The 15,978-nt window shown below is 31.3% G+C and overlaps 2 protein-coding genes across 2 annotated transcripts in view; both read left to right on the top strand.

The window, feature by feature from the left end:
- Positions 1-320: 320 nt before the first annotated feature.
- Positions 321-2,129, top strand: LOC127724561 (uncharacterized). The gene has a single exon (XM_052231544.1). The coding sequence runs from the start codon at positions 355-357 to the stop codon at positions 2,020-2,022; it is 1,668 nt and encodes a 555-aa protein (XP_052087504.1). The 5' UTR covers positions 321-354; the 3' UTR covers positions 2,023-2,129.
- A 10,627-nt stretch (positions 2,130-12,756) lies between these two features.
- LOC127724559 (neuron navigator 3-like) overlaps positions 12,757-15,978 on the top strand; it is a 175,976-nt gene continuing 172,754 nt past the window's right edge. The window contains exons 1-2 of the mRNA XM_052231542.1: positions 12,757-13,143; positions 14,973-15,090. Coding sequence (XP_052087502.1) covers positions 13,066-13,143; positions 14,973-15,090 — 196 coding nt within the window. The 5' untranslated portion in view covers positions 12,757-13,065. The remainder of the gene's footprint in view (positions 13,144-14,972; positions 15,091-15,978) is intronic.

Here is a 15,978-nt window from a genome sequence, read left to right as displayed (position 1 = left end):
GCAAAAATATAGAGTCTAATGTCTAATCTAATGTCTTTACTAACCTACTATTATCAAAACTTACGAAATAATATTTACCTGTAAATAATAGAAACATTGAATGATAGAAAACACATTTAAGTTAACATGTCATATCAGATTTGTTTCAACTTATTTTTTTTTTACTATGTTGGACATCAATATAGATTATTGACTGTCAATATAAATAAGAAGATGTGGTATGAGTGCCAAGTGTCAAGGCTATACTAAGACAGGTAAAGATAATAAATAAATCAAGGTACACTTAATCTATATATAAACTAAAACAAGGAAGTAAAATCCAGCAGACATATTAGATTTTTACACTAATTAGTTATGGCCCATGGAGGTGGACAGGTTCCAGTTTTCTGTAGCCTTTGTGAGGAGGATACTAGAATAACATGGAAGTGCTTGAACTGTGACATGCTCATGTGTGACAAGTGTAAAGAAAAAATTCATGTGAAATTCAAATTTGCAAAGGATCACAAAGTTGTTTCAATTGAGGAGTTGGGGCTCCATGAGGATGAAATAGATTTGTCTAATATAAATTGTAAAACCCATGCAGGCCAAACTTGTGTTTTGTTTTGTCAGTCTTGTGTCTACTTAGTATGTCCACTATGTATCTCTGAAACCCATAATGGACATGGTTTGGTAACCATAAAAGAGGGATATGAAATCCTGATAAGCAAATTAAAGACAAGAGGAAAGAATATCGGAACTAATATTCATGAATTGGAAAAAAGAAAAGAAGAAGTGAAGGATGTCGATAGAGCTGAACTTTCCCAATTTGAAAACACTCTGAAGAAAATCAAAGATCAGAATGTCCAGCTTAAGAAGGAAGTCGATCAACATACTAAAAAATTGGAGACTGAGCTAATTAAAAAGTGGGAAGATTTACATCGATGTACTGAAACAGAAGAAAAAGAGGTGTCCCTGCTCATTGAAAGTCTGGCATCCAAAAAGTCAGTAGTTGATGATATCATCCAATCCAATGATGGTAAAAGAATTTTTGTTGATGGTTTGGAGTTAGTTCAATCAATGGAGGAAACAGTCACATCACCTTGTTCAAAGTTTGATTCTATTCCAACATTTCTTCCTGGAGAGATAACTGCTTATAACATTGGTTCACTAGAAAATGTTTCTACTAAGGGTGAAATTAAAATTATAAAACAATTTGATACTGAAATCTCTAATGTTATGTTTATGGCAGCTTGTTCTGAAGATACATTGTGGATTACTAACCAGGAAGTATTACAGAAAGTGAAAATAGAAGGGAGGAGTTTGAAGATAATTGATCAAAAAAACATTAAAATCTATGGTATGGCATGTACTCCATCTGAAGATCTTCTTTTGGTTACTGCAGGAGGATCTGTACTGAAGCAGATCAGTGGTCAGACAGGTGAAATGACTGATTCTAAGTATAAGGTAAAAGGTTTTGTGCTATCAACTGTTCATGTTAACTCAGATGGAAAAGTCACTACTGGTGCTTATAGTGGGGAAATAGTTTACCCAGCTGTAGGAAGAAGGGTTGTGGTTGTGATGGATAAAAGTGGGAAACATGATACTACTATTGAATATGACACTCAAGGAAAGTCTATATTTACATATGTGATGAATATAACCAGAACAAATAATGGTAATATCTGTGTAGTGGACCAGTTATCTGAAGATTGGAGAGGTAGAGTGGTAATACTGAGTGAAGATGGTGATGTTCTGAATACCTTCAATGGCAATCCAGAAGTTAACACAGACAAAATACCTTTCGAACCAATATATGTATTAACTACTCCATTTGACAATATTATAGTTTCTAACCGAAACCATAACATTTTATATTTCCTAAATAATTCTGGGAATTATATCAGATATTGTGACACAAGAAAACCGGGAATACTATATCCACGCCCTTTCTGTAGTACAGAAGCCGGACATACTTATGTAGGATGTGTCACACCTATAGACAGTAGTGATAAGGCCAAAATATATGAAGTGGATATTTTGTGAGTTAGAAAAGTTTAAGTTCATGTGAGGGAAGTTAGATTCTTTTGATACTTGTTCAGAGACCGTGTTTGACATTGTTGTAATTGCCTTGTAAATAAATATGATTTAGATATTTGTTACAGTATAAATATAGTAAAAAATGTGGGGTAAATATTAAAGGGATATATATATACACTTAAATTTATCAAAAATGGACTCCGGAAGTTTATCTTATAGATGTCATGCAGACAAAACCTTCACCATTTAAATAAAATTTTATATCCATTCGAGACAAGACAAGTTCACAGTTATTGAAATTAAAATTCAGAGACAGCGAGACCCTAGATTATATAAGTGTCTGACCACCAATTCAAAATCTCTATATTCAAACAAATTTTACAATTTTCACAGCTTTCTTAATATTTTACCTTAAGTTTAACTTCATAGAAACAAGGTATATCCTGAATTGTACATGTATCACCTTTCTACATGCCAACAAAGAACTGCCTTTGGAGGCCGAGTTCTACTACAAATAACATATGGTTTTCTGGCAATCTTAAATAAGTATACTATGGAACACATTAATCCTCAATTTTTAATGCAAACTCATAGACAAGTATATTTTGGCTCAAAATGGTCTACATATATTTCTCTTTCACCAAAAGTTTCATTTCTTCAAATTTGTTGGTTATAGTTTAAGTAAACAATGACATCAAAAGCACCATTTTTTGTCAGAGGAGGACTACTTTTACATAGGTTCTAAATTGGAGGGAGTAATTGGTGGTATGACACCTAAACGACAATATGATAGATATGGACATTTATATGTTTTTGAAATCCTCTTTATAACTCCAGATGCACCCTATAACTTAATTGAATTCTATTTATTTTTGAAATTTTTTTAAAAAAAAATCAGTGAAGAAAAAAGCTAAAATGGTAGAATCCAGACATATGAAGAAAAAAAATGTATTTGTGTGTATAAATGTCAATCATGCTGCCAATCAAGGGCCCTTAAATCGAAACATTGAATTATTATATTGACTTCTATGATTGGAACAATAAATATTCATTTTACCTTTAATTCTTATATATATAAGTACAAACAAAATGTATTAGAATGACCACCTGTGCCAAATACAGAAAAGAATAAAACAGAAACAAAAAATATGATTGAAAGGATCTTGGTTGTTTTAAGGACATTGAATAAAACTGTACAGGATATATATGTGTATAAAGTTTAAATTCCAAATTTAAAAGAAAAAGGTGACAATAAGGTGTAATCCAACAAGTTGCAAAAGGACATAAAAGTGAACATTTTATTACAGGTTACTCTATTGATTGTAATAATCATTTTGTCTTAAAGAAGGAGGAGACACCAAGGGGGAAATCAAAAACCATAAGTCTAATAGTAAGAGAACACCATAAAGAAAATTTACAATCACACTACACAGATAACTTGAGACTGAAGGAAACGAACCCCATCAAAATCCAGGGGAGTGAACTCAGGTGAATATCTGAAGGATATGCAGATCCTACTCCACTTTAACCACCCATTGTTTAACACCTGATAATTATTTTTCTATAAATAGAATAGATTTTTTTTAATACTTGGAACTTCATAGTTTTGACTGGTTCTAATTGGTCAAAGTGAAATTTTTGAGGATGCTTAGATTGAAATTATTTTTATACCCCCGTTATATATAGTATACCGTTGTCCGTCCATCTGTCCGTCGTCAACATGTCGGACAATAACTCAAAAACGCTTCAACCAGTTTGCATGAAACTTTGGTGAATTGTTTATATCTATTGAATTGCGCTTCCTTTGATTTTTATAAATTTTGGGTTTTACGTCTCCGAGTTATTAGGTTTTATTCATTAAATAAGGGGGATTTTCCAGTTTTCTGACAATAACTCAAAAATGCTTTGAGCAGTTTTCATGAAACTTTGGTGAATTGTTTATGTCTATTAATGTGAGCTCCCTTTCGATTTTAATAAATTATTGATTTTATTTTTCCGAGTTGTAGGGTTTTAATCATTAAAAAAGGGGAATTTTCCAGTTTTCGGACAATAACTCAAAAATGCTTTGAGCAGTTTTCATGAAACTTTGGTGAATTGTTTATATCTATTGACGTGAGCTCCCTTTTGATTTTTATAATTTTAGATTTACTTTTCTAAGTTATGGGGTTTTTAATTCTTTAAAAAAGGGTGACTTTCCAGTTTTCAGACAATAACTCAAAAGTTCTTTGAGCAGTTTTCATGAAACTTGGTGACTGGTTTATATCTATTAGAATAACCTCCCTTTAGTTTTTTTTATAAATTTCTGATATGACATTGAGGAGTTATGGAACTTTATTCTTGTTAAAGCTATGGGCTTATCATGCGATAAACCATGAGGAAAGCCCAGGGTGTAGAAGTTTGCCCCATGCATCCCAACTCCCTATTCCCTCAACTCGTCTCCAGTGTAATATTTGCACCCTACCTTTCTCTGATAAGATGGAAATTTTAAGAATTTGAATGACAATGAATGATGAAGAAAAAAACGGGAGAAAAGTTTTTTCCATTAACAGGAAACAAAATTGTCGATCAGAAATTAAAGTATGAATTTACTCTATAGATATTTTCAGTGTCACAAAATAATTTACAATTTATCATATGACCATATAACTCATGTTTCAGCCTCCTGATCAGTTTATATTTAATTATAAAACATCCAACATGCATGTAAACATGGTTTTTCCATTATTAAGTGTGGATTGTTTTATCAGGATGTGGTCATAATATAACATGGACTTCATTGTTAATTAATTGTTCAAGTGTCAATACTGTCTGGGCTACAGACTGAATCAATATCTGGAACAAGTATGATAGAATAACCTCCCTTTATAATCTGATTCAGCAGATGTGTATTTTTAAATAGAAACAGAGTTATCTCCCATATGGGATTATTTTCAGAAATTTGAAATTGAATTACTTCCCTTTGATCATATAAATAATCCTAATTCATTCTACTATTGATCTGATAATTTTAATGGGAAGCTGATGTATTTTTGTGAGCAGTATCCTCTGGAGATGAATAACATTTAGATCTTGGTGAAGGATAAAACCTTAGGGATTTCTGGTGTTTGATCTGCTAAAGATGTGACTAATAACCTATAAAAGTTCTGCATTCTAATGCAGTTTGAGTGTCTGCTAATAGGACATAAACATGACATGGTTGGATTAAGATCTTCTCATATAAGTGCATAATAGCTCCTCAATATTTACATTCCCCTCTTTCTTATTGAGTGGTATATAGTTATAGGTTAGTCCTTCCATATACCTGTCCAGTTGTTTGTTTGTCCTTCTGTCCCACTTTGATATCCACAAATGGTTCTGAATCGTTTCACAGAATTTTTATTCACATGATGTACTTTTGCAGCTCCTATTTTGTTTTATGATCTTAATGATTTTGGGGGTTTCCTTTGTGATAACATGGACTTTGTCATATCTGCACATTAAAGTACACATTTGTATTTGCTACTCCGTAACCATGACTTATCAAACTTAACCCATTTTATTTTTTGGTCAAAATATTTGTTAGGGGCATTTAATTCCCTTAAGCAAATCATGAACTTTGCAAGTGGCCATCGAATCGTTTTGTGAGCTTTGCATGCAGTACCTCTAGGTAAAGATTATATTTAGTTGAAATATATTGCAAATTTCCAGACAAAAAATGAAAAAGGGATTTCCATCTTCAGAAAAACACAGAAAGCTTCACAACAAAGTTATAATCAAATTAACAGATAAACCTGTGACAATTTCTGCTTCCTATATATGGTACTTAAAGAAGATTAAAAAACCTAAAATGACCCCATGATTATTTTTGGAAAAAATGAGCCGGCTTTCATGAATTATGTTGTGAAAATTGTAAGTTGTGTATATATACTTATGTCCATGTGTCCATGTATATTTGTACCTCCTAACAATACCGAACTATGTTATAAATAAACAATATCAAATATCTGTTCCTGTTGGAATAAATATTCTATGTCCTTGATTCCGTTAGAAACAGATACTTGCATTTATTTGCCTCATACTAAATGACTCCATGCCAAGTTTTATTTATTGGTCAATAACCAGATGTTTACATTTGACAGATGATGGTAAGGACTATATATTCTTATGAAGATGACATTTTTGTATCTGTCTAATTATTAAGTTCTGTAACACACATTTCTATTGGCTTTGCACTATACCATATGTCCCTCCTACAGTGAAGAGTTAACACTAACAATTTACAAATGACAAAATACATGATAAAATTCATCTGGTAGCATATCTGGTGTGGGCATATGGTGAATAATGTAAAAAGATGTAGATATGATGAGTTTTTTTCATAATTAGACAGTTCAGCCTCAGTAACAGTATTATTACTATGTCTTTATACAATGAATGACAGTATTTGTAGTAAAGCCTTATCAGTTATTTATATGATTTATTGAACTTTTGTGATTGTTGATTCTAGAACTTTTGTGTGCTATTGTTTGTCTGTTTGTCTTTTTCTTTTTAACCCTTGGGGTTGTCAGTAATTTGATGTTAAAGGGGCACTAGCTGTCAAATTCATGTTCACCGAATTGACTCAAATTCTCATGTTTGATTTATAACAATGTAAAACATTTATCCAAACTATTAAAAGTCTAAAATAAACAGTTAACAGGACATGGGCATGATAACACGTAGCTTCGTTTCGTGTGTATTTTAGTCTAGACGCCATCTAATTAACTATCGAGTTGACCTCCAAAGTCATCCGATGGCCATATAAGCGATGTAAATATAAATAAAGATATAAATAGATTAAGCGAACTCGTGCTATTGGACTTTTCTAGGTCTGTTTAATTTCATATTATAGATTAAAAATATATGTTTATCATCGTTTTTACCTGTATAAGAATGATTTTTTGTGGATCGGATCAGTCAAACAAATGATTTACCTTTGTTTCACTTTCAATGTTGACATTCTTTTCCTTTAAATAACTTTACACATACAATTCATGTGTTATCCATCTCTAGGGGGTTAGGGGTTAAATTGAAGTTCACATGAATACGGATTCAATGAGGTCGAATTATTCACTTATAAGTGAATAATTCATCATCAATGTTTCTTAGCTTATTTTGACAAAATTGAACCATACTGGCGGCTAAAAGCGAATAATTATTTCACTATTTCACTTTCATTAATAATTGAACAAAAAAAAATCATATATTAGATTTTTTATATATCTCGTAGCTAGTGTCCCTTTAAAGAAAAGCAATAAGTGTACCCAACTCTTCCATAGATTTTAGTTTGTGTTAAATTTATTCACAATTTTTTTAGACAGCAATCAATTCAAAGTTTGTTGACCTTTGGAGGTCTTTTGGTTATTAATATTGTAACGTTTGCTGTCTCATCAATGTATAACCCAACATATTTTGATGCCACCGATGTAGAGGAGGGTCATTAAGTTTTTCCCTTGTCCATCTGTATAACAATGTACATCCGTACGTCCCGAAATTGGTTTCCTTTCTCTAAGTTTAGTTTGCCTCAACCAAATGTTATGTAACTGATACACAATGCTTATTACCACCAAAAAAACAGATCAAGTTTGAATTTTGGTGGCTTCACTATTACCATTCTAGAGTTATGCTCCTTTACAAATGGAAAAGTTGCTGAATTTTTCGTTTCCATTCTCTCTAACTCAAGTTTACCTCAACCAAATGTGATGAAACTTAATAGAATGCTTATTACCACAAAACTCAGATCAAGTACGAATTTGGGTAGCGTCATTTTTACCGTTCTTCAGTTATGTCCCTTTGTAACGTTATATGCAAGCGGGGTCATCATCTGTCCCATGGACACATTTTCCATTTATTTTTATATTTCTTGATGAAAGCAGGACTTCCCTAAAGAAAAAGTGAGTTCAGCTGTACTTGTATACCTTTGAAGTACTTTACTCTAAACTTGTAATAGTTTTGTTATTAGAACAGTTTTGGAGTCAGTTTTCACATAGATTTAACTTAAGATGAAAAGTTTTGACAATTTCCAGACATTCTAACTCCGATATATACCGCTACACCTCAAAGTTTTGAATGATACAGGCACATCATCTAGAGGGAACACATACTTCAATGATTCAATGAACACTCTAAATATCTTTTTTTTTGTAATTGTGTTGCTGTCTCATTGATATTATACCAGCATTCCTTTTATTCATTCTGTGTGATTAAATGTCAAGGACAACTTCATGAAATAGTAAAACTGATCAAGATCTACAAAAATGTCACTAAATAAAATTTACAAATAAGCAAACATATCTGATTGCAATAAATGTCAAAATGGCATATTTTTACCAGGTGAGCAATTCAGATTCTTCAATGAGCCTCTTGTTTTATTGCCAAAACAAGAGTATGACTACAATTATTTTTAAATTTGTATACCTATCTAGTCCTTGTACACAAATATCCCCCCCCCCCAAAAAAAAAAAAAAAACCAACACGAGAATTCTGGATTATGTCAGATAAACATGGTAACAATTACATATGAACATCACATTTTTTTTTCATTATTTATTTTAGTTATATATTTCAGTATTTTTAATAATTACGCAGAGTGCTTTGCTATTAATAATAAACAATATTAAGGAATATACTGATATTTCATAAATTTTAATGACATGAATAATATTTATGATTAATATATCTGTTTTACTATAATTAAATATCAGAGGTTACCATATGGTTAGAAAGGCAAATGTAAAATGTGGGATTGCATTGTGGAATGGTTTTGTCATCTATTGTTTCCATGCTGTATTTAGGGCATTGATATGTCTTCTGAGTACCTCCTGATATTCTTTTGGCGGAAGTGGATATATTCTTTTTTTTTTCAGAACTCTTTACTGAAAAAAGCCTGCCTTCTCATAAATGATTATCATGAGATTATGTACGAACACATGGAGCTACTGAATCAAGGGGGCATGTTAACATAATGAATGATAACTCCAGTTTCATTATTAATTCCTTTACTTTACTGTCTGTTAGAAATGTGTCTTCAGGTCAATGTTTGTTTGTCACTGACCAAGGCATTAAAGCTTTTAGATTTGTATAGAATTTTTTTTGATAAATTTGGGATGAAAAATGAAAAAAATCTTTACTCCTGAGAATAAATTCAAAACACACAATTTCTGTTTAATTTAGTATAATTTTTTATTTATCATCACTGATCTGAGTTCCATTCTATGAGCAAACATTCCAGAAGATCATCCACCTTTTTGCCTTTACCCTTTTACAAAAGATTTTCTAATATAATTGAACATTAAATTGTAGTTGTTTCCCTGAAGCAGTATAATCAGAAGAAAACAGTGTTGTTATATTGGCATGGATTCAAACAAGAAACAAGTCTGTTGTCGGAAACAAGATATCGTCTTGGTTTTTTTACATTTATGAACTTAAGCAAGGTTTTTTAATTTGTTGGTGTACGGATCCGCCTATCTGAATTTTCCCATTTTCAGAAGAAAAAAAAATTAAAATTAAAATTTATTGGTTTTTTTTATTCGGCCTAACTCTAGGACAGGCGCAAAAATGTGGCAGGGTTAACAATTTTTTGTGAGATCTCAACCCTCTTCCTGTAACCTCTAGCCAATGTGGAATAAACAAACACACAGCAATGCACACAGTAAAACTCAGTTCAGAAGAAGTCCAAGTTTGCTGTTAGAATACGGGTAACAGAAGAAACTAAGCAAAATGACAATAATCAACATAAATTAACAAAGGAGTATACATGCAGTTACTGACAGTGCCTGCTACATGTTGAATAGAAAATCTATTTAATTTTTGTTGTTGAAATTATTATCAAGCCAAATTGACTACAAAAGTTTACCGGGAAGACAGTGTTTTCCAAGAGTAATCCATATATATAATGTTCAACACACGAAAAAGAAGTGAAACTAATTAGGAGCTTATGAAAGAGCTAAAGACCAAGGCATATTAATGTAAACTACAGGTCACTGTTATGGTCCTTAACAAACAGTATTATAAATAAATATGCTAGTGATATTTAAATATAAAACAATTTAAAACGAAAAATACAACTGCAAACATTTTTCAAAACTCTTTTTAAAAGTTGTGAGTAAAGTAACAAGATAATTTTAACCAAGATTCTGCTAACAATTTGATGTTATGTTTTTAATGTTTTCTTTGTCTGTTGTGGTGTCTCAGAAGCAGAGAGAATCAGGGATGTGTAATTATTCATGATATAACAGTAGAATTTGTTCACTTTACAATAATTATTACCTTAATTAAATGCATATTGCTATCTATTTACTTGTTTAAACATCTGGTCGCTCAAAAATACCATTTGCAATTTTTGTTTTTTTATGTATGAGATACATGTATGTTACGTATTCAAGAGTTAAGTTAATTTTTTGTTGTTGATAAAACTGATAATTAAAAGTCAAATTTTATTTATTCTTTTTCTTTTTTTTAAGTTAGAAAAAATGTCAGCTTTCATTTAAGTCAAAAAAACTTATAAAAGATACCTGGGCTTATAATTTTATACGCCAGACATACTGTTCATCTACAAAAGACTCATCAGTGACGCTCAAATAAAAAAGGTTAAAAGTCCAAATAAAGCAAGATGTTGAGCGTTTGAGGACCCAAAATTCTGAAAGGTTTTGCCAAATGCAGCTAAGGTAATCTATTCCTGGGCTAGAAAATCATTAGTATTTCAAACATTTCATTTTTTATAAACGCTTCAGCGAACAAGTAAGTAATTAAGTATTAATTACTATTATCCTTATTCAAACTGGGAGAGTAATATTCTGATGGTTCATTCCTCCTATTCCCACTTTTTATAAATCTTGTAAGAAAAGTTAAAATTTCATGTGGGAATAGGGGGAAAACTTGTGCAAACAAAGGATTATACTGTATAAACATTGTTTATTCAACTTTTAATTGACAAGTGTTTTTTTGGATAATAATAGGTTATTTTTTTATGTATATGAATTCAGTTTTTCTGACTATTTTTAAGTTATTCTTTGAATAAGAAAAAAAAAACATATTACAAATAAAAAGTGTTTTAAATTTTTTTTTTAAATAATATTATACTTAACAGTGTAAGAAATATGTTTTCTTTTAAAAAATACAGGTAAATCTTAGGTGAATTTTTGATTAACCTTGATTGTTATAAAAACAAATTATTTATCAAAACATCTATTGTTATTTTCAAGTGGGAATAGAAGGAATAGTGATTTTTAAAAAGTGGGAATAGGAGGAAGACACCATTCTGATCTTTTTAAGCAATGAATTAGAGAACCAGAAAATCATATAGAAGCAACATGACTTGTGGAAATAGATTTGTTTAATGTATTTCATGATGTTATTATCAATACTTAAAGTCAAAGGACTGTTAAGATTCATTTGGCTCCAGTTCATTTCTAAAAGATATATCATGTCCATTTTAATATGAATTTGATATAGAAATAATTGGATACCTTAAAGTGAAAAATTGTAGAAAAGTGTTTTTTTTTTTTACTGTTGTAATTTTATTATTTTAAGCATTCGGAATAATTGGTTAAGAGGTAGAAAAAAAATAAAAGTGATAGACTTATTTATGAAGAAAACGAGAATTTCATTAGGTTAGATGACTTAGCTGTAACAAAATGTATAATGAAACAAGCAGTTTTTATGGTCCTATGAAACTGATTAAGAAATATTTTCCCATAAGAACCATTATAACATATAAATTTCAGTTTCTGTGTTAGAATATGTACATCTTATAAACATTCATGGTCAAATTAACTATAAAAGCTATGGAGAAATCGATTGTTTTAGGAATAAACAGTTATGAAGGAAGCAATGGTAGATATAACACTAGGATTTTTTTTCTTCACGTTATTATCCCATCCGATTATATTGATTTGACAATGTTTCTATTTACTGAGGTCCAATTTATCAATAATATCCTGTTTAGATATTTTATCCTATCTTATCCTTCGTCTAATAACTTCATCATTATTCAAATGAACGTGGAACTTTTACATTTAACGTAAACATAAGAAAACTTCACCAGGAGTCAAACTGATCTAAAAAGGCTACATAATTGCATTGAAGATGGGTTTCGTAAAACATCTTGTTGATTGCTAATGTGACTTTGATTAAATTAGATGCACACACCAGGTCGTGTAACGGTTCTAATAATAAAGGCTCGTGCTAATGTTCCATAGATCATGACTTTATGTTTCTGAATATTTAATAAAATGCTTCTAATGAAATTGGTTCCAGAGAATGAGGGAAGTTCTCTTGGATCAAACTGTTTGATGATATATTGGTTGAGATGGAATGGATTTATTTAGTGTTCTTTGACTCATAGTGCTATTAAAAACAGCAGTGCTTTTTTTTTCCTTTAAGTAGGAGGGATTTGTTGCTCAAGATTGTTTATTATTTGCTGAAAATGAAAATTTTCATTAATTGCTTTTATTTTCATCATTAAAGCAGATTTAAAAGTTGCAACCATGCAAATGATGAGATATTTCTTGGCAGAAATTTTTTATGGATTTTAATTGAAAAGTGTTATTATTTGTTAAACAGATACAGCATACATTAATTATTAAAAAGTGAAATATAAGAGTGCATTTTTGCTATTGATATTATTATAAAAAATAGGTGAATTGGTAAATTATCTATTTCCAATGTTTTGCAGAACAATAAATAATCGTATAATTCTAAACAGTAAAAGCAGAATATTGGAAATAAACATTGTTGATATTGACATAATTGGGGAGGAAATGAATATGTGGATTTGTGTAGAACAAGAGGGGTTATTTAGTTAAAAATAGTAAATGCTGCATGAATATTGGAAATTATAAAACAGTGTTCAAATATATATTGACATGATGAATTTGTGAAGAAAAATGGCTTAGAAAGGCATTGAGGTTAAAGGCATTATTCAGCATGGAATACTTATTTAACATATATGGAACGCTGTGATTTGTACAGTTAATTGAGTAATGTTTTGTTTTTGTTTAATTTGTGCGCTGATTGGATATATTTTTTAAAATGGGTACTTCATCCAGTACATTAGAAAGTCCAAATATAGACATACATGATGTGTTTAATGATCAATACAGGATTAAGGTAAATATGTCTTTTGGTTATTCTTGTCATTGGGTTGCTGTCTCATTGACACATACCTCACATCTCTTTGTTTAAATGAGTTGTGTATAATTGTGCATTTTAGGGATCCTCAATAAAAGTGATACTTAAAGATTTAAAGAGGATTAAGTCATTTTAGAGCGAAGGGAGTTGTTTGAATTTAAGGCATACAGTTTTTAAACAGGGGTAATAACTTGAATAGATGATTGGGATATCCAAATATAGATGTACATCAGGTGTCATTGAATATTGGATTTAAAATGAATGTCTCAATGCACTCAACTTAATATCAATGCTATTGACTTGGAAAACCATCAATTTGAATTTGAGTGGTTCTTAATTTAAAAAAGAATCAAAATTGAATTATTTTACTTGGTATTGGTGAAACATCCAAATATTATTTTCAGCTCTTGATTCAAATTTGAAACTTTTTAGATATCAACCACTGTGTGTTCAATGTTGCATCTTATTTTGCACAGTATTAAAACATCTATTTTCTTCTTTTTCGTGTTTTGCCATAATGGCGTCAGCATTCTTCGACTTATGAGTTTTGAATGTCCACTTGGTATCTTCCGCCTCTTTTTTATGTTGTGAATCTTGCATTTGTATATTTGAAAGAAAGTCAATAGTTTTTTAAGGAAAAAATTTGTGAGTAAAATTTATATTGAATTGAGTGATATTTCTAGTAACTTTAAGATTAATAGTATGTGGAAGTGTTACCTACAGACGTATGTGAGTCCAAATATTTATTTTCTGGTTCTTAGAGGATCTGACACTTATGTGGGTGGTGTTAATACATTTGAAAAGATTTGTTTTTTCACCATCTAAAGGACAATACTTGTAACATTGTTGTTCACTGGTGCCATAAGGCCTTAAAGATGGAGGATTGTAGAAGTAGATAATGACAGAAATGTTTTTCTTATTATAAATATTTGTTAAATGAAACTATTATGCATTTGATCTTAGTGAATCTTGGTATGTAGGTGATGAGATTGGAATTTGTTTATCAACAAATGTAAGTAATTGTTGTCAATCAATTGATGTAAACAGTGGTACTCTCTCAGTCTTGATACTTTGATAGTAATGTCATTCACTGAAACACTTAATTGCTAATTGACAATATAAGAACAGAACTATTAACTTTTATGAAATTCTTATAGCTTTTTACAACAGTATATTAATAAATCTGAAAATTAATGAGCAATGGCATTCATGGCAGATCTTTGATAATCCAGTGTCAGATCCAGTAGATGTTGTATTCAAACCCCCTCTGATCCCTTAAAAAGTTTTAAATCTCATGTTTCTAACAAGTTATATGATTTTTTTACCTTAAAATCATCCCAAAAAAATTTGCAGTATCTTAATTATCATGTTTTTCAGAATTACACCCCAGCCTTTCAAAAATCCTGGATCCACCCCTGTAATCTGTGTTAAATTTGTTATTACTTACAAAGAGATTGACATATTGTGTAGAGGCTGGACTATTCTTAAACTTGTTTATTGACTTCTAGTCTTATGTCTGTTGGATTACATGTTTTCTGTCCGTCATTGAGAATATAGCCCCCCCCCCCCCCCCCCCAATCCCACATCTTGTTGTATGTGTAGTGAATTGAAAAAGTGCTCTTGAAGGATGAAATTAAAAAGGAAGAAAGGAAAGAAAAAATTTGGTAAATTAAGAAAATAAAATAAAAAGTGGGGTGTGATAAACTGCACAAAGGGAAGCATTAGGTTAAATCATCAAAACTTTGTCATAGCATTGTATTTTAATGTGTTTCTTTTTGCATTAAACTAATGTTATTTTCTGATTGTAGATCTATACAGATTGGGCAAACCATTACTTGGAAAAGGCTCGTAATAAAAGGTTCATCAGTGATCTCCAACAAGATGTTTCTGATGGTGTCCTCTTAGCAGATGTCATAGAGGCTGTCAGTAAGTATCTCTATCATTCCTCAACTCACACCTCCAGTCATAGCTACCTAGACATTTCTGATGGTGTCCTCTTAGCAGATGTCATAGAGGCTGTCAGTAAGTGTCTCTATCAATTCTCAACTCACACCTCCATCCATCAGGCCTATACCTACCTAAACATTTCTGATAGTGTCCTCTGAGCAGATGTCATAGAGGCTGTCAGTAAGTATCTCTATCATTCCTCAACTCACACCTCCAGTCATACTACCTAGACATTTCTGATGGTGTCCTCTTAGCAGACGTCATAGAGGCTGTCAGTAAGTATCCCTATCATTCCTCAACTCACACCTCCAGTCATAACTACCTAGACATTTCTGATGGTGTCCTCTTAGCAGATGTCATAGAGGCTGTCAGTAAGTATCCATATCATTCCTCAACTCACACCTCCAGTCATAGCTACCTAGACATTTCTGATGGTGTCCTCTTAGCAGATGTCATAGAGGCTGTCAGTAAGTATCTCTATCATTCCTCAACTCACACCTCCAGTCATAGCTACCTAGACATTTCTGATGGTGTCCTCTTAGCAGATGTCATAGAGGCTGTCAGTAAGTATCCATATCATTCCTCAACTCACACCTCCAGTCATAGCTACCTAGACATTTCTGATGGTGTCCTCTTAGCAGATGTCATAGAGGCTGTCAGTAAGTATCTCTATCATTCCTCAACTCACACCTCCAGTCATAGCTACCTAGACATTTCTGATGGTGTCCTCTTAGCAGATGTCATAGAGGCTGTCAGTAAGTATCCATATCATTCCTCAACTCACACCTCCAGTCATAACTACCTAGACATTTCTGATTAAAATATCTGATAAAAAACAGTGAATGCAAACGATATGGACCTATGAAG

Source organism: Mytilus californianus, unplaced genomic scaffold, assembly GCF_021869535.1.
Source record: "Mytilus californianus isolate M0D057914Y unplaced genomic scaffold, xbMytCali1.0.p SCAF_14, whole genome shotgun sequence".
Lineage (NCBI taxonomy): Eukaryota > Metazoa > Mollusca > Bivalvia > Mytilida > Mytilidae > Mytilus > Mytilus californianus.
The sequence above is the reverse complement of the archived record's forward strand: the minus strand, read 5'-3'. Positions and strand labels throughout refer to the sequence as shown.

What these genes read in the sequence shown, in the direction of transcription:
- LOC127724561 (XM_052231544.1), top strand. Translation starts at nt 355, where the DNA reads ATGGCCCATGGAGGTGGACAGGTTCCAGTTTTCTGTAGCCTTTGTGAG.